Here is a 19,670-nt window from a genome sequence, read left to right as displayed (position 1 = left end):
GTCGATTCTCGCTGTGAGCTGCCCTTATAGTATTAGAGAGTTGGACTGGTTGTTACATGACAACCACAATTAATTCCTCCTCAGTCTTGCAGAATAAATTAGCTTTAAGCTCCTTTTAGGACATTTACTCCATCTCTCCTATGTTCGTTAAAAAGATGAAATCTGGTGAACATTTTATTCAAATCAGACATTTTAACAGAACATAATTTTCAAACATTGTCAAGCTTTGGTGCTTGATTCTCACTGCATGCTTGCAAAATCATTACAATGTCCTTATGAATACTGTTACACCCAGAATCACAAAAGGTAACAAATGAGTCTGCAAAATTCAAAAATTCTAAATTTCAAAAAATGTTTTATGTATAGATTCTTCATAAGCCCTCAAAGCTAAGAGTAGGAGTATCAGAGGATTTGACCATAGCTATTTAACCTCTAAACAAAATGTAAGGCTTAAGTGATACAGAACAAGCCAGCCACTCTTAATTGCAGGGTTTTATGCAAGTCAATTTCCATCACATGATTTACATTAATACAAACTGCACTTTTTTGTTTTACATAATTAGCTTTATGCATGTGGACTTTTACATGGAGCTCATTTCCAGTTTGTAGACTGCAATCAGTACACAAAGCATTACCCTGTGTACCATTTCAAAGCGCAACATTCAGGCTAATGTAAACAGATGTTGTTATTCGGAAATGTAAACAAGATGCTTGGCAAAACATTTTAAAATCGAATGATTACTAATCTTTTTTCATCTTTGAACTCGTTTCTCTGCGGTCACTGATCACGATTCGGACCAACAGGAACCTTTTAGTTGAGCCGGAAAGCCTTTAAAAAATATTTCTGATAATCGCCCTGGTTTTTTTCTAGGACAAAGGCTGAAAGTGCACAGCTGTATTGGGCTGTAATAGAAGCAGAGGCCATAAACTGTGTTAAAATTCTTAAAGTACTCCCAGAACAAAATCTGGTAGAGATGCTGTAGCCTAGAATGTATTTGCCTAATATTATTAAATGATTGTCTCCAGTGTGTTTCTATTTAATGCATTTTATTACCGACTAAATAATAATGCCATTGTTCACTTGCTTCATCCTGGCATTCCTGGCTAATGTCTGTAAAGCCCTCCAATATTTCTTTGTACAGTTTGTAGAATATTTTGTGTGTAGGATTCAGTGGTTCTAACTAAAAAAAAGGCTTATTTGCCCACTTGCCAGTTTTTAAAATGACAACAATTATAATTATGCATAGAAATGCAAAATATCAAGTACTAATAAGACTAATAAATCAATGTCCCTAAGAGCAGGCTGAATAACAGGCTGAAGTCTGGTAATAGCTAACACCTGGAAATTTGATATATATTTATTAATGTTCCACTCAACTGATCGTCCCCTCTCTGCAGTAGCCTACAGCTTTCTTTCTTTTCTTTTTTTTTTAAGATGAACACAGTTACTATCTATACACACGATTGTGAAAAAAAAGGTGTGCATTTTCCACCACATCTGTAATATTATGAAAGTAGATCATGTGGTCTTTGGATGAATCTTATGGATGAATCAATGTGGCATAAAGCTGTATAAACATCAAATATGCAGACCATGTGAAGTCCACAAAGACATGCTACTGCCAAATTTCAGCCCAACTTGTCTGGTTAAGACAGATGTGGTTTTATTATGTCTGGAATGATGCAGTGTTGTAGCATGCCACCTTCTATAAACCAGGTCAGATGTCTTCTTCTCACACAATGAAGAAATGTTTTTTTTTTCCCGGAAGTTTTCTGCCAGGGCCTATAAAGGACAAGCTGAAGACAACCACATGGTGAGGTCTAGGCCTCATTCCATCTAGCACTGGCAACTGAAGGGACAATGACACACGCTTACATATAGGTACACACACACACACACACACACACACACACACACACACACACACACACACACACACAGACCTGATTGTCATTACTAGCTTGAGGTAGCAGCACTGCAGCTGCGCAGGCTTTTGAACATCTTGCTTCTCTGCAGGACTTCGATAAACACATGTAACTTTTTGCAGACTCCACTAAGTCGTGCTTCTGGTCCTACACCCAGCTGTGAGAAATACATTTTTTGATGCCATACAAAATTCCATCTTAAACTGAGTAAATTCTTCGCATTTTACATGCTCTCATTAAATCACTGAGTTTTACTCTCTAGATCAAATGTTCTACATTTTACACAACAAGGCATTCTATCATTTCTTATTAAGGCTGCAAACAACTTTCAACTTTTCTCTGTTGTGCACTGGATTTACCCTCATTTGGTGCAAGGGCTTTAGATAAATCTCATGCCGCCTCCGCATGATGCCAAAACACATTTTTAGACTTGAAAAACAAGCAAAGCAAACAGATCGATAATCGCTGCTGGTAATCCTTCACTTCCTGTCTTGACTGCTCAGCTGACCTTTTGAACCGAAGTTTTGCCCTGCGTTTGTCAACGAACACAAGTCAAATATTAAAGAAGTCATAGAACTTCATAGCCTTGACTTTTCAGGAAGTTAACTAAGCTTTGTCCCCAAACTGTTTGTTTTGCGGTCCGATGCCTCACACTTTTGCAGTCAGCCTTTCGCACGAAAGCGCCCACCTCCGGCTCGGCTCCTATTGATCTACCACAATGCAGCTGGATTATACACACAGGAGTGTGACAGTGCTTTTGAAATTTCTGAGCTGATGTTAAAAATCATGGCAACAGCTACTTTGGATAGAGAAGAATGAGACGTAGAAAACGCTGATGTGGTGGAGAAAAGGTGCGCTATAAAAAAAAAGTGAGTGAGAGTTCCTACCTAAGAAAGACACACAGACTTTGCAAAATGTGTTGAACTGGAATTTGTTAGCAGCCTCCAGCAGGGTTTTGGCGTTGGCTGAGTCGATGACCAGTGAGCCGGTGTACACGAACTCCAGGAGCATCTCCAGCACGTCTGCACCGATGTTGGTCATCTGCAGCTCCAGCTTCTCTCCACTACCCGTCTCTCCGAGGGACCTGAAGGCAGTGACAGAGTGGTTAGAAAACCAAGCACACACAGACACAATGTAACCTGTTTCAAAACAAGAAAAAAGTTTTTTTTTTAAATACATACATTTGCTTCCTGAAAGTAAACAACACATTATTGCTCTAATCCACTTACAATATAATAGCATAGCATGCATATACACAAATATGCATATTCACACAAGAGGATAAGTGGACACTTACGGGGAACATTAAGGCAGACAGAAGATAAAGGGCCAAAGGTTTCATTAGTACAGCAATATTTCTTTGAGAAATAATATTAATAAGCTCTAGCCTTAACCCAAGCTTCATTTATATGCCACACAATGTGATTTATATCCCTATGCGTGATGATGTCATTCAGATCCAATTGCACTGATTAGTTTAAATGCAATAAGCCCCCAGGGTGTACAGCGGGGATCAGTGAATAATGGTGTGCATCAGGGTTTTATGCCCTGTGTGAAAGAATAATCCACTCAAGGTCAAGGCCAAGAGGAGCACAATTAATGGCCAGACAGCAGCTGATTCTGTTTCAGTGTCTGAGACATCCCAAAAAATCCCATGTGCACAAATACTGTATTACGGCAAGGATTCTAGGAGCCAACGGAACAAAAATGGCCCATGATCAAATATCATCTTAGGTTAGAATGGCTTTAAAGATCCAAAGATGCATTATTTTATTTGATGTGACAGCTACATTTATTAGGCACTGTCTTTTTTCATTTCATTTGCATACAGCACACATCAAGTGTAGAAAACAAGCAACATTATTTACAAGTCATTTTTTTAGGGTCATTATTGCACATTGTCAAATTTAGGCTAATTGTGACAGCACTGCCAAAGAACAGAAATTTGTGAGAGTGTAATCAGCATTTCATTTAGCATATTCCCTTTAAATAATTAAACATGCACAGCCAAGACAGCCAAGCAGACAGACAGACAGACAGACTGGTGTGATACGTGTGGTGGACACAGGGAGGAGGAAAGAGGGAAGGGCAGGTTAGTTGTGCCACAGTGTGCCAGCAGCCATTCTTCTGGGAGTGGGACATGTTCCATGACTGGGCCTGGATCTTTTGAAATGAGGGAGCTGCTACTGTCCCCCCCCTCCCAGCAGCCCTTAAACCCCCCTGCACAAAACACCCTAATCATCACTGTGGCCACCATTTTCACGATGGCCCCTGTACATGAACATGTGAGTGTGTAGGACATTATTAGTCTTCGTATGGAGCGGGCTTGAAGGGGGAGAAGGCCAACTCAAGAGGACAACGTGCAATTATGGCTCTGCAGATACAGCTGAAAAGACTGTCAATGTTACTGCCTCCTGAAAAGCAAAAAACGTCAGAGTTTGTTATTTCCGTCCTCACTAATTGTCACGGCGACGGGTTTTAAGATAATAGAAGGGGGATTAATCCTGGGTTAAGTTATGGATGAAGAGGAGGAGAGGACAGAAAGGGGGAGATAATAAGAAAAAGGGAGCTAGAAATAAAACAAGAGAATGTTCATCAGCCAGGTCAATTAGTGCAATGTGAATTGGCTCGGGATAGCAATTTGCTTTGTCTGGCCACTTTTGTTATGGAAATCGCTTCTAGCTTGGGAGAGAAGTGTGAATTTATGTGGCGTCTGATTGCAGGCTTTGGAGGAACAGAATGAAGGAAAAAGAGACAGAGAGAGAAAGAGAGAGTGTGAGAAAGGGAGAGAGAGTGAGATAGAGAGAAAGAGGGATGACAAAGTGAAAGTGTGTGGCATGTGTGTGAGCGTGCATATATGCATCGTATTGATGGGTGAAAAGAATGAGAGCAATAGAAAAGACAGAAAATTTTGCAGAAAAAAGAAAAAAGTGACCATCTATTTTATCCACAGGAACCTTTACAACCAAACACACACACACACACACACACACATATATCACACATACACAAATATAAATGGTTGAAGAAAATCCAGAGACTCTGTATGGGTTCGGCATTTTGTTAGCAACAAACTGAATCAGAACCTGATGTTCAGGAGTGTTGAAATATTCAAGACTTTTACTAACTGACAAAAAACGAAGCTCTATTGTGTATTCATGTGTATTTATCTTCTATTGCAGCATTGTGAGTCTAACTGCTTATTAAAAACACACACACACACAAACTGCAAATCATCTTTAAAAACAGAATTGGGGCTTTCTGGAAACATTTGACCTGATCATGGGTAGGGCTCTGTTTTGCCATGTATGGAAGAAGCAAAAATATTTCTGGTGTCATCTATTGCAGGTGGACACATGGCACTGAGCAACACAATTATAAAAAGTGTTTGGGTTTAATTAAGATTAGGTACGAGTAGGCGTGCTGCTGTAATATCTAGACAGATCGGCTCCTCTTATTAACTTTCAAAAACAAGATGTTTATTTTCACATTTTACTTTTTAGCATGCTATTTCATTTCTTTAACAGATTTTACGTCAATCCCTAAATACAGTAAATGCGTTTCTGTCCCCCACGTACAGTAATATACGGTAATGGCAAGTCTCTAATTAATTACTATTATTAGACTATAGATTCTGTTACTTATTATAATGATCTGTGCATAATGACATGTCAAGTGTCTGACTTTTTCTGACCATTTCTATTCACAACAAAGTTATTCCTATATTCGTTTCAGAAAAATAAATCAACCTGTTGCATTTGTCAGATGTAGCTTATTATTATAATTAGTATTATTATATTATATTAACTACTATTTTATATGAAAAAAGGTGAATGTCAATTTATATTCAATTCTGAGATTCTAATTATATGCACCATCTATCTATCTATCTATCTATCTATCTATCTATCTATCTATCTATCTATCTATCTATCTATCTATCTATCTATCTATATAGTAGACTTGTTTATTCAGCTTGCACATTTCTTAAATGTCATAATCTTATAACCTTCCACTTCTGCACACTTCCTTTTCAGTGCCATAGCCTTAGAATTTACCTGTTACCATTTATCTGTACTTCTCAACGATGTCCACACATCTCTGCACTGCTATAGCCTTTATATTTATTCACTGTACATATGCTTACTTATATATCACATGCTGTAAATATGCTACATATTTATCTGCACTATTTGCAGGATTACTATGCCAAACTGCATTTTGTTGCTGCTATCTATCTATCTATCTATCTATCTATCTATCTATCTATCTATCTATCTATCTATCTATCTATCTATCTATCTATCTATCTATCTATCTATCTATCTATCTATCTATCTATCATGTTTGGTTTAAACCGCAGTAATGTTTGTTCTACAGAAATCCTGGTCAGCTTGAGTCTCTGAAAATAGAAACTGTTGGCTGAGACTCTGATTCGTGACCATGCTTCTAAATTGTGTGACGGTTTATTCTCGGTAAATGTATGCAGAGAAGTTGGTGACTAAAAGACGATGCAAAAAAAGATAATCTGTGAATCTGTCATTCTCTCTGGGAACTTGCACATTTTCACCAGAGGTTAAAATTGTGTAAATGCTGCAGTGTGGCCCAGGCAGTAGTCTGACAGCCATTTAATCTAATGTGAAAATGAAGAAGGTTGTGAAAAACAATAAGGTTCATTACCACAAATATTTCTGAATGCATCCTAAGAAATTCACAAAAAAAGGGGGAAGCAGAGCTTAATTTTGCGCTTCCCAGACCAAAGCATTAATGATAACAATCTCCCACCGTCTTGTTTCCTCTCTCGTGATGCCACAGCTCCAGTAAAACTAACACATTGCATTCATATAAATAAACAAGAGCTGGGGTGTGAGATGCTCCCACAGCTTGCCACGTTTCAAATTACACACTGATGGGTAGGCGCTGAGGCACTGCCCATAAATTAAAGTGGCACCAAGCACACTTATTGAAAATCTAAAGGGGAAAATGGAATTACTGAGGGCAATCCATCTCTGTGTACTGAGCAACAGATGCTAAAGGTGAGAGTAATAGTTTTTTTTGGGGCAGACAGGAGCATGAATGCACATTTGGGAGCTGCATTACATCCTTCAGGTTCCATGCCTCACACTGCCCCTTCTCATTAACTTAACATTAGGGTAAAAAATGTAAAAATAGCACTATGTCTCCAGCTGTAATGGATGGGAAGAGGTCAAAACCATCTCTGATTTAAGTGATGATAGCTGGCATGAAATGAAAAAGGGAAAATGTACCTGTATACATTAAATAGATGTAATTCAAACACCAAATCAGTACTTTATATTTCCTTATTGCTTAATTACACAGGGTTGACAAGTTAAGACTTAGTTAAAGCATTTATTAGATCTCAATGTAAGTAGTGTGTGTGTGATTATAACAGATAAGAACAGACATGTTTCCTGCACTTAGAAAAGAAACTCTGTTTGGATTTTAACTTGAAATATATCAGAAATCTTGATAACACTGAGTTACTGCAATTGCATTTAACTCTAATGTATTGTACTGGAAGCTTCAGAAAAACAACACTGTAGTTTTCTGTTTATTTCACATAGTAGTTACTGAGGTCAGAAGAACTGCCCTTGTCTACTGTCTATTATAAGAACACACTGAATGTTTATCAGGAAAATCGGTTGAAAAATACTGTTCGTGGTAACCTTGCATATGCTACAGATACAGAAGCGAGAAATCAGATTAAAAACACTTGACTATTACTTCGAGGGAAGAGAGAGTTCATGGACTGCAGGTAAACACTGCATGTATTTTTGAAAAATGTATATTTAAGACAAACCCACACACACAAATGCATGCACATATTGTGATTCGATAATGACCTAAAAATACTCTACTAATGTAAAGACACCTCGCACCTACACTGACCTCTTTAACATAAATTTAAACGTGTACGAAAAGCTACTGAAAATAGTGACCAAAAAAAGTCAAAATACACACACATGCAAGCAGCACACCAAAAGCTGACGGAGAAGGTCAATGATTTAATTCATTATCTTTAAAGTACATCACTTTTTGCATAGTGCAGCCAAGACACGATGTAATAAGGCCAGTATCCTTTAAGTGATTAAGTCTACCTACAATTCTCCGTTGTCTTTTCAGATTTGGTGAAACAGTGATAAAATTGATTAAGGTAAAAGTCTCCGCTGCAAGGACACTGCCATAAAACCTTTGGCATTGGGACAAAGACCTAAAAAGTCCGGATTAAGGAAGATATTAATTAATTGCTTGCTGCTCACTGTGACAAGCGTATCTGTGCCTACGCAAGCAGCATCCTGGCCTTGTCTAAGCTTTAGTATGAGTTTTTTATTTCACTGACCTTCTGACTTTTCGAAATAAATTTCTATCCATTATAGTCTTTACTAAACACTATATCGTGTCAATAACACGAAAGGAACTGCTTTAACATAAATAACATTGACGAGACTTATTATTCAGATCTTTCCTTTCACCTACTCAACCATCTACTGACATTCACTAGCTTATATTGTGACATTAGTATTATATGCTTCTCTCTGCTATTCATTCTTTACCTCATTATAACAAGGTTGCAATAAATATACATAACCTAGAGGCATTTCAGACATTTCAGACAGGCATTTTAAAGCGTGTGGACATGCACGTGCAAACACGTAAGTGGGAAAGCGAATAGGGCTGTAGCCATATCGATTATTTTAGTAATCAAAAGTTCTGGCGATTAGTCCAACGAACTTTTGATTAGTCAAATAATTACTAAAAAAGACGTCTCAAAATAAACAAGTAACTTGTTTTATTCTATTGCTGATAGTCTTGTATACAAGAGTGAAGACTAAATTCATTTAGTGCAATTACATCAAAATGCAAATACAAATATATAAATGAAAAAAATATAATAAAATTATAAAAATAAATCCGATAAAAAAAAAAAAAGAAAAAAAGATAAACGCACTGCATAGTGTTTTCTTTATGTTTAAGTTTGAAATGATCCCGAACTTTGGAAACTTTCTATTGTTTTCTATGGCCTGAATCTATGAAAGCCCGTTTGCACACATTTTATTTCTCGTAAATATCCAACATTTCAGGTGTATCCTGATGTTTGAAGCTGTTGGTGTATGAACGAAGCTACTTTGCTTCATCTGTCTTGTTCCGTCTCCACCAGAGCCTCCTGATTGTTAGACAGAGTTCTCTCCAGGGTTCTGAGGCTCAGTTTGATACCATGTGATTCTATTAATTGTAGCCCATTTTATTTTCAATTTGTAAATCTTTCTGGCACTACAGAAGGAGTGACGCTGCCCGATTGGCTAAAAAAAAAAGTCGGAATTGCAAGAAAAAACATAACTTTGAAAAAAAAGGTCGCAGTTGTGAGAAAAAAGATCGTAATTACGAGGAAAAAAGTCCTCGAATTGCGAGAGGAAAAAAAACTCGGATTTGCGAGAAAAAAGTCTGAATTAGGCAAACTTTGTTTTATGTGGCAGAAACGGGCTTCCGTTTGAATCTTCTCCTCACCCTTCACTGTTTCAGTCTGTAGCGTCTTCTGTGTTACCTGTCCAGAACGCTCCAGAGTTTAGCGGGTGGTGCGTCAATAATAATGGTCCGCGGTGAAACACGGTGCTTCGTGTGTAGTTAAACGGACTAAACGAAGCAGAAGAAATAATTTGCCTCGATGATTTTTTTGTATTCGAATTACTTGAGTTATTCGAGGAATCGTTTCAGCCCTAAAAGCAAAGTACAAATGAAAGCACGCGTGCGAGCATGGCTAAATGAGTTCACACCCACTCAAACACATTGTTCCCACACGCACAAACAAATGCCTCCCTTACTAGTCTGTTAACCTCCTTAATGTCAATAAACGCTCTGCCAGGAATATAAAATGAGTGAATAATCATAAAAATGCAGCAAGCTCGCAATGTGAGTAGACAAATGCAATATAGACGAGGTAATATATAAAATTCTGCTCTTCAGCAGTAAATACAGGAGATGGCTCTGACCTGTGAAGGTAATGATTCAGCAAAGTGCAGGAAAGAAGCCGCGTTCGTTTCTTTGTTTGTAACCGAGTGCTCTTTTTCTACTATTCATCACAGCTTGAATATTTAACATATGAATAGAACGCTTTTTTTCTGTGTGCCCTATACGCTGTATGCACTGATAAAATAGCTGAGAAAGCTCGTCTAGTCACACGACAGACACCACAGAGCTAGTGGAGGACAATATTGAAATGCACAATAAGGTATTCTTTTGGTAAAGGCCATTTTATGAATTCCTCCATTTTTATTTAAAGATCCGCCAGTCATGGAACACAGTCTCTTGTTATTGCACTCTAAATTAGAGGGGAAAAAAAGGGAAAAGACAAAAGTTGACTTTTTTTTTCCCATTTTGAGATACATTCATTGGAGTGGAAGAAGGAATGGCTGCTGGCCCTGCGATAGAAACCAAAGTCTTCACACAACCTGCAAGAGAGAGAGGGGGAGGCAAGGGAAGAAAAAAAACCCACACAAATGTGCCCTATGAAAAGAACGGATCAGATCGACGGCTGGTGTGAAGGGAAGAAAGGCAAACCTTTTCACCAGGTCCTTGAAATACAAGCTGCAGGAAGCTAGAACATTTTGGTGGACTTCAAACTCTTTGCCTTCAACTACAATTTTCAGGTCTGTAAATTCTTTCTCTCTGCGTTGCTGGTTCAGCTCCTTCAACATCTCTGTAGAACAAACAAAAAAAAACAGACAATGCCAAATACTGTTTCAGAAATACACATTTTATAATAAAGACAGAAGTAAAAGAGAACTGAAAAAAAAAAATGTGGAAACATATCAGCAAATTCTGTATAAGAGAAAAGGAGAAGAATGCACAGCACATTAGAGATAATAAGCACATGTTAGAAATTGTGCAACAACAAACAACAATGAAACACATTGCACATTTGCAAGCAGAAAAAACATATTATGTTTTAGGTTAAAAACCATCTTTGAATTATCACAGTGTACACAAATAACATTGAGACTTGGCATGAGAGCGAACGCTGACTGACCTACATATGCTATGAGCTGAATATCTGAACCTGGACGTAAACACCAATCAAACAGAAGGACGTGAATCGATCAAACACTGTTTCTACAGATTTATGAATAATATAATAACTAGACGTGCTGAAGATGGATAAAGACACAGATCAGCCACTGCAATACACAAATTCAATTTTCTAATGTGCAAATATATTTCACGGTATACTCAATCTCTCTCTCTCTCTCTCTCTCTCTCTCTGTTCCCTCTAGACTTTTATCTGTGTATTATAAGCTGACATTCTGAGTACAAAAGCTTATGTAGTCGTCATCTGTAATAAACCTGAGCTAAGCTGGTAGAAAAGCAAATATGTTTGTGTTTGATTAAACGCTCAGTATGAGACACATAATCAATACACCATTACAATGGCGGTGCACCTCAAAATATTTCCAAACTGCAAAAACGCAAAGACATATTACAACACTCCATTATGAAAATTGCCTTGTTTGAAGTATTAACACCTGCAAAATATGATTTGTTCTTTCCTATTACATTCAGTGGAGGCAGTTTGAGACAGATGCATTCATACACAAAAGAAAACAATGCAAACTACTGAGAAGGCAGAACACTACAACGCTCTACAGCAAACAAAACACATCTTTTAACCAGTGCTATTTTTTTCAAATAATTTGAAGCCGAAGCATTCCTAGTGTAATTTGGATGCTTCATTTGTCTGCTCTTTACTGTTTTATTGAGGAAAGTAGAAGTGACTGTGCAAATAAACAGACAAATATCCCACTGAAAAAATGTGTAGCATATATATGTAAATGATCTAAATAATAAAAATAAATAAATAAATAAAAAACGCTCTGAGCTGGAGTGGAAGTGGCTCCAGTGTTTAATGAGGCTCTGTAACGTGAACTTCCCTGTCAAAATTGAAAAGAAGGGCAGTTCAAGGTCAAGAGCTACTGACTATGGGAGGGATCTTAGACATTTCTCTTCTTGAGCTTAGGATAACTGGCATACACTATAACATTGATAAATAATACACACGTTTTATTACTAAATACTACTACTAATAACAATAATAATAAAACCAATAATAATAATAGTAATGGGGAAAAAAATTATCTAATAAACATTTTGATCTGCTATTTTTTTATGTTTTTACACAGAAGTTGACTCCAGGAATCGAAAACGTATATTTTTGACACATTTTGCACATAATTTTCCATAATCAGCTCTAACAGAGCTGTAAATCTGTGAAAACATGCTTTTGAGACAATGCTATTTGAATCCTAGTTCTATTGTTTCAATATTTTTTGGCATGATTATATTATTAATGATAAAAAATACATTTACATTTACGGCATTTGGCAGACCACTTTATCCAGAGCGACTTACATTAATCTCATTCTTATGCATCTTGGGTTAAGGGCCTTGCTCAAGGGTCCAACACAGGCAGCTTGGTGGTGTTTAAACTCATAGCCTTGTGATCAGAAGTTTTAAAAAGATAACATAAAATAATACATTAATAAAAATGAAATAAAATGCAAAATTGGTGGTCAGGTTTGTGTGGTAGTTTTTGAATTTTGCCCCAGCCTTTGAAAAAAAATAAATAGGGTAACATGTTAGATTTGATCAACAAAATGCCACACATTGCTTGCAGGCACAAGGGCGGATTGAACTGTGTTAAACTCAAGAAGCTATTTCAAAGTTGAATTTTGTCTACAGATGCCAACATAATGGGATTGCGTGGTACGGAATGTACGGAGTGTGTATGCACACATATACGCACACACACACAAACGCACACACACACACACACACACACACACACACACACACACACACACACACACACACAGGCAATGGTGATGACAAGCTGAACCCAGAGTGGCCACTTCACTAATAGAGAAAAGATTATAGTGTGTTTTATAAATGCACCTGCAACTAAAATTGTCTGGCACCAAATCACAGGAACTTCAACTCTGAGTGTCTTGCACTTGCAATCATTCTGCTTGTAGTAGCAATTAGGCAAACATGCTAATATGTCCTAAACATGCCAAATTAACATCAGTCTTGCTAACAAGAAAATATAGGCAGTAGGCAGAAAGAACAAAATAGAATTGGTACCACAAAAAAGCATACGCCGGCCAATGCGGCGGCAGTATTTTTATGCGAGGAAAATGGTGAAGCAAAATAAGACCGGTATTTAATAATAAAAATCATCATAATAATAAAAAAACATGCTAATAATATTTTTTCTCTGCCAAACAATCTACACTCCCATCTTGTTTTTTTCTATTAGCTCATAAAACAGAGGTTCCACTTCAATGAACTGCTTTTAACTCTGAATGAATTCTCTATGGTGTTTGTTCAGAACTCTTCAATGCTAAAGCTAAGGAAGCAGAAATGTATAGTTGTCAGTGTCTCTCAGAAATATTATAGCTGAACCATAGATGTTGGCTCATCTGCATTCAAAATCTCAATGTGTGGGTCAGATGATTATAACAGATAATTATACCAATATGGAGACTGGAGAATGTTTCACCTTGATACTGCCCACTTGCTGTAAACAGTCATGTGAATTTGTGTATTTATGTGAATGTTATTGTAACTGGTGCAGCTTTTGTGCACGTCTCTGTGTGTGTGTGTGTGTGTGTATGTGTGTGTATGTGTGTGTGTGTGACCAACATGGCTTTCACCTCCAATCTCATGTCGCAAAGAGCACCCAATTCACTTGCGGAAAGAATAAAAGAGAGGCAGCTGGAGAGAAATGAGGAACTTCAGCTGTAGTTGAACAATGGTTCACCCACGAAGTTGGTGGACACGGCTGATAGAAAAGAAAATTGCGGTGTATAAGTGGAGGGTCAAGGCCCAGCGAGGAACAGAACATCATTAGTGTGGAGCATGAAACAGCCTGCGGCATATGTGTGCTTCCCCTCAAATGTACACACACATCTACACACACTCACATAAAAAGGGTATATGTGAGGTGAATTGAAGTGCTGCTAGTATTCCACCTACACTGTATAAATTAACACTTACAGGACAAAGTGAAGTGGAGTGAAACTTTAAGGAGCTGTTCCAAGGTTTTAATGTAAATAAAATAGCGAGTGATTGCAGGTTATACATTTATTATTATCTTTATAAGAGACACAAAATTATTATATCAATGTTCTATGTTGTATATGGTGTACAATGATCTTCTGTTGTATATACATTTTTTAACATATTAGCAATTTCTGGGAAAAAATATATATACAGTATATAGAATCTTAAATGCTTGGCTAGTTTCCAGACACTATAGACCTTACACATTAAATTAATGTTTTAACATGTTCGTTTGACCTTTTTGACAGTTTTTATGGATCCATTGACACTGCATCTCTATATATTATGTATTATCAGAAAAAGAACCATGCCATGACCTTGGAAAAAAGGTTCAGAGCTAATAATTGTATGTGATGTGTTGCAGCAGTTATTCACAGCTTATTTTTGCTTTATACAGCATTCCCATATTCTTACCATATATTATCAGTATCTTTCCTTCTTCTTAATGTCTGCTGTGTCTGGAATGTACAGTATTGTGCAGAAAACTTGCTATAAAGCAAATGTCTTCTGAAAAATATTCAAATGAAACATTTCTACCTTCTACAATCCACCATGAAGAAAAGTAAATAGTAATAAATTAAGCAAGGATGTTGACAGTGCCTTGATTTTGCATCAATAATATCAGGTACACTGTGCACTTTTATAAAGAAATTGCCTTGTAAATATTTACAATTCTTTTGAATGTCACATTTGCGTCTGTATTTTAAAAGTGCCCTATTTTGTAATGTGTACCCTTTTTTTTCACTGATAGAAATATTTTTCTAACAATTTTCTTTTTGTAAATGAAAGTATTGCAGATGTCATGAAACAGACATCAGAGACAAAATAATGTATTATTATTTTTAAATTAAGGTAAATAAGCTCTCGCACAATAGTGTTTACATTTGCAGTTACTTGCCAAACGCTTATACAGAAAAAACAAACAAAGAAAGAAACAATTTTTCTATTGAAAATTCGTTCTTTAGAACCTAAAACCTATCATACATCAGTGTAATTAAACTGTATTGTTTTTAGGCTGATCCTGTTTGTTGACAGGACCTACCCAGTTCTTTGGAGTATAAACCGCATAACATAACCTAAAGTACTTAACACACATAATTAGAAGTCGGTTTTTATAAGATACTGTCTAGTAAAATATCTCCTAAAAATGTAAGTCTTATGTTAGTAATTATTTATTAGTATGCCCACTATAGCAGTAACACATATGATATTAGCAAAGAATATAAGAACACACACAAAAACCACATAAAATCTGTTAATATTAATAATGTTAATGTTGGTGAGTAATTGTTGTATAATCTTTCTATAAAAGGAAACTGAATTAAAATAAGTACAAAAAAATTATCTGAAATAATAATGTATAATAATACTAATAATACTAGTACTACTAAATCATCATCATCCTGGTAACATTTACCATTTGTTATACATGCAAAAATCAGCCAAAACATTAATACCACCTGCCTAATATTATATAGGTTTACTTGTGCCACCAAAACAGCTCAGACTTATCAAAACATAGACTCCACAAAACCTCTAAAGGTGTTTTGAAGTATCTGGCATCAAGATGTTAGCAGCAGATCCTTTAAGTCCTGTAAGTTGTGAGATAGGGCTTTCATGGCTCAGACATCTTTGTCCAGTACATCCCACAGATGCTTGATCGGATTGAGATCTGGGGAATTTGGAAGCCAAGTCACCACCTTATTTTCTGTCATGTTCCTCAAATCATTCCTGAACAATTCTGCGGTGTAGCAGGGAGCATTATGCTGCTGAAAGAGGCCAATGTACGGGTGAACTGGGTCTTCTGCAATGTTTATGTAGGTGATACTTATACATATAAATGCATGCCAGGCACCAAGATCTCCCAGCAGAATATTTACCAGACCATCACACTGCCTCCAACATGTTTTCCTTCCTCCCCTAGAACATCCTGGTGCCACCACTTCCCCAGGTAAGTAACGCACACACAGTCATCCAAATAATTTAAAAGAACATGTGATTCATTGGATGTGGCAACCTTTTTCCATTGCTGCATGGTCCAGTTCTAATGCTCACATGCCCACTGTAGATGCTTTTGGCAGTGGACACAGGTCAGCATGGTCTTTCTGATGGGTGTGTATCTATGCAGCCCCATAGACATCAACATTTTCCATGTAATCAAACCAGACAGGCTAGTTCTGCCTCAGGCACCCCTGACCTCTAGGCAGTTCCTTCATTTATTCGTTCATTCTTTCTTTCTTTATCTATCGATCATATATATATATATATATATATATATATATATATATATATATATATATATATATATATATATATATATATATAAGGGTGTAATAGTAAACAAAACTCATGGTTCAGTATGTACCCCGGTTTTTAAGTCACGGTTCGGTTCAATTTCAGTACGGTTAGGGGGAAGAAATGTGAAACATACGCCTGCTTGGTTAAATAATAGATAAAAATGTTTTTATAAAATTTTATACAAATAAAATATCGTATCAATGCAATTGACTTTTTTATTATATTCATTGCATTGGCACAAATTAAATTAATGAAAGAAAATTAAATAAATGGAAAATTTAATTTAACTTTAAAAATTTAATTTAACCCATTTGGAAAAAAAAAAAAAAAATATATATATATATATATATATATATATATATATATATATATAGATAGATAGATAGATAGATAGATAGATAGATAGATAGATAGATAGATAGATATTGAAATAATAATATATAGATTATATATATATATATATATATATATATATATATATATATATATATATATATATACAGTAAGCAATTAAAAAAAAAAAAAAATCAGCTTTTTGTTTATTGTAAAATTATCCAGTATTTATAGTATTTAACACAAGTCAAAAAAATTGTCTGTAATTGTTTTTAAAATATTTAATCTCTATAAAATGGCGAATTTGTGTTCATAAAAGGCAGCATGCATGGTTTGTAATGAGGAAATTAGAGGGAAACGGCATGCCGTATTATTTGTTCTCTGAAATTTTCCACTGCACCATGTTGCAACTAAGTGAAATAAGTTATTTTATCAGACGTCCAAATTAAGATGAAAGTTTTTCTTTATTGGATTTTATTTTTCATATTTCATTATTCAAAACTGTATTTCTGTATTAATTATTTATTAGACAATAATATCTATATATGAACTGCACTTCTAACAAAAAGTATATCAGTCTACATAATTTTGGGGAAAAGTATGGCTTCTTATAATTTACTTATAATGACTGTTTAATAACATTTTAAATATAAGAATACATTTGCACATAATTTCATTTACAGTAAACATTTATTTGTATTAAATATTAGAATTTCTATCACGTAGTAATTTTTTTTTACTTTATACTTTTCTTTAAGCTACTTAAAATATACTTTCATATTAAAAATATTATCTTGGCTTATCATCTAACGCTAAAGTTACATAAATGCTAATCCTGCATTTGCTATTCTTTACTCATGATCACACCCATATGATATTATCATGTTATAGACTCTAAGACTCTTTTACACTGTAGAGAGTACAGTAGAGAGACGTCGCTGCACGAACATTCTTTTGTGCTGCAATAAAAGAAAAGAAGCTGCTCATGCGACGCGCACACTGTATCCATGACAACGTGGGTGACTATATTCCAGAAATGTAGTTATTTTAAAACCCAACCTCAGTTGATTAACTCATCCCATGCTAGATTAGTCTATATTTGCCCCAGTGCTGGGTTTTCAAACTGACCCAAATCTGCTTATCTTTAACCCAGTGTAGTATGTGTTACAAACTGCGGTGGATATCATGATGCTAAATTATCTTCCAAAATTCAGATTAGCATGTTGTGGAGCTGCCAGGATATCTTTTGTTTGGAAAACAGATTTCAAATTTAGAAAGACTAACAAGAAGGTTCTCGATAAGACTGTTATCTTGAGAAAATATCTCTAAAACACATCTTTGACCAGAGCAGTAATGAATTTCATTCTCAGAGACAAGTGAGCTGTAGGGTCAAGTACATAAGAGGATAATGTATATATATATATATACACACACACACACACACACACACACACACACACACACACAATGGTTGAAAGGCTGTATAAAGAAAAACAACTCTGGCTGCACATCAAAGAAACTCTAGGGTTTTTTTTTCTTTGAGAGATCATGGAATAAAATCTGAGTTTTTGCTCATCAATCATACAGTGGCAAAGTGGAGCAAAATAGTCTACAGGCAGTGGTTTTGCAAGTGTTTTTTTATCATAACCAACCTGATATTCTTTGCCCAAATTATTCTAAAAGGCACAAGATAACTTGATAAGAATGCGAGCCAGAGCCAGTAGATAACAGAAACTCTAAATCAAATAAAAATGCAGTGCTAACAGCTACGCTTTCTGGAAGATTCCACATTTCAAAAGAAGATCCGCGGTCACAACAGGCTATACCTTACATGGCCACTTATACGAATGTATTTTAAAATGTTGTTTTAAAGTAGTATATAACTAACCTGTGCAGATTACGTTACCTTGTTTATATGTGATAAAACAAGGCTCCTTCTGTGTACAGCTTGAGATATTTTTTGAGATTCTTCTAAAAATTTCGGGCTCCATCACAAGAACATTATAAAGCACTGGTGCTCAACGTTAATCCATAAAGAGGCCTTTCTTATATCTAGCTTGGAAAAGGCAGTGCTCTCTCTCAAGCCTTGTCCATAGAGAGAGTTTTCACACTGTGGGGATTATTGAGCAGATAAACCAAAGGCCTCTCCTTGTATGGGAGAAGACGCCCTTCGGCCTTTGTGTTTCTTCTCTCCAATAGAATTCCAAAGAGCATGTGATATAGACCCAGGATGCATTCTGAGACCACGGGTCCACACGCACAAACAATAGCTATCAGGTACCTAGCTGTCCGCACAGAACAGGAGAAGTGCCAGCAGCCGTACGTGACGCAAGATCCATCAGGAGCGTGGCAGCAGCCGATCTGTCATTTTGATGTGCTTGAGCCACGAGCTGCTGTGATTCTTTCCCTCTAGGTTCACTCGCCTCCACTCTAATAGCTCTAGTTATTAATACTGCTGAGAAACGGTTTTGCTTTTCCAAAGTATCACTAGCAAAATGCATCCAAACAACAGCACAGTGAAATGCAGTAATGACATATAATAAAGCCATACTTCATCAGACACTACAGGCGAAAAATCTCCATGAAGCTGACCAATGGGGTGATTACCAGACTCCATCAGGATGGATGCTATTAAGCATGAAAATAACTAAAACACTGCAAACATTTGTTTAATGAAATGTTTAAGCACTTTAGTTTCAGGCCATCAGGAGAGGTTTTGGGGGTTTTACAGAGATGTGCACATTCAGCAGTGCAAAACTGGTCTTTACCAACTGCTTCAACTTATGTTGGGGTTTAATTCAAATTTCTTTTTAATGTGAAAAGACACTTTGTTGGGCTTTGCTGATAAAAAGTATTATTATAATGTATATAATTTGTATAGTATTAGTAGTCCATTTTTTTGTTACTGCTAATGTTATTGTAATAATAATAATAATAATAATAACAATTATTATTATTATCATTATATTAATCAGTAC

At 36.0% G+C, this 19,670-nt stretch overlaps 1 protein-coding gene across 1 annotated transcript in view; it reads right to left on the bottom strand.

Moving 5' to 3' along the window:
- LOC124377281 (kelch-like protein 29) overlaps positions 1–19,670 on the bottom strand; it is a 168,599-nt gene that overhangs the window by 41,190 nt on the left and 107,739 nt on the right. Inside the window, exons 6-7 of the mRNA XM_046836696.1 lie at positions 10,504–10,642; positions 2,814–3,010 (exon numbers count right to left, since the gene is read on the bottom strand). Of these exons, the coding sequence (XP_046692652.1) occupies positions 2,814–3,010; positions 10,504–10,642 (336 nt within the window). The remainder of the gene's footprint in view (positions 1–2,813; positions 3,011–10,503; positions 10,643–19,670) is intronic.

The sequence above is a fragment of the Silurus meridionalis genome, chromosome 23 (assembly GCF_014805685.1).
Source record: "Silurus meridionalis isolate SWU-2019-XX chromosome 23, ASM1480568v1, whole genome shotgun sequence".
NCBI classification, from domain to species: Eukaryota; Metazoa; Chordata; class Actinopteri; order Siluriformes; family Siluridae; genus Silurus; species Silurus meridionalis.
The sequence above is the reverse complement of the archived record's forward strand: the minus strand, read 5'-3'. Positions and strand labels throughout refer to the sequence as shown.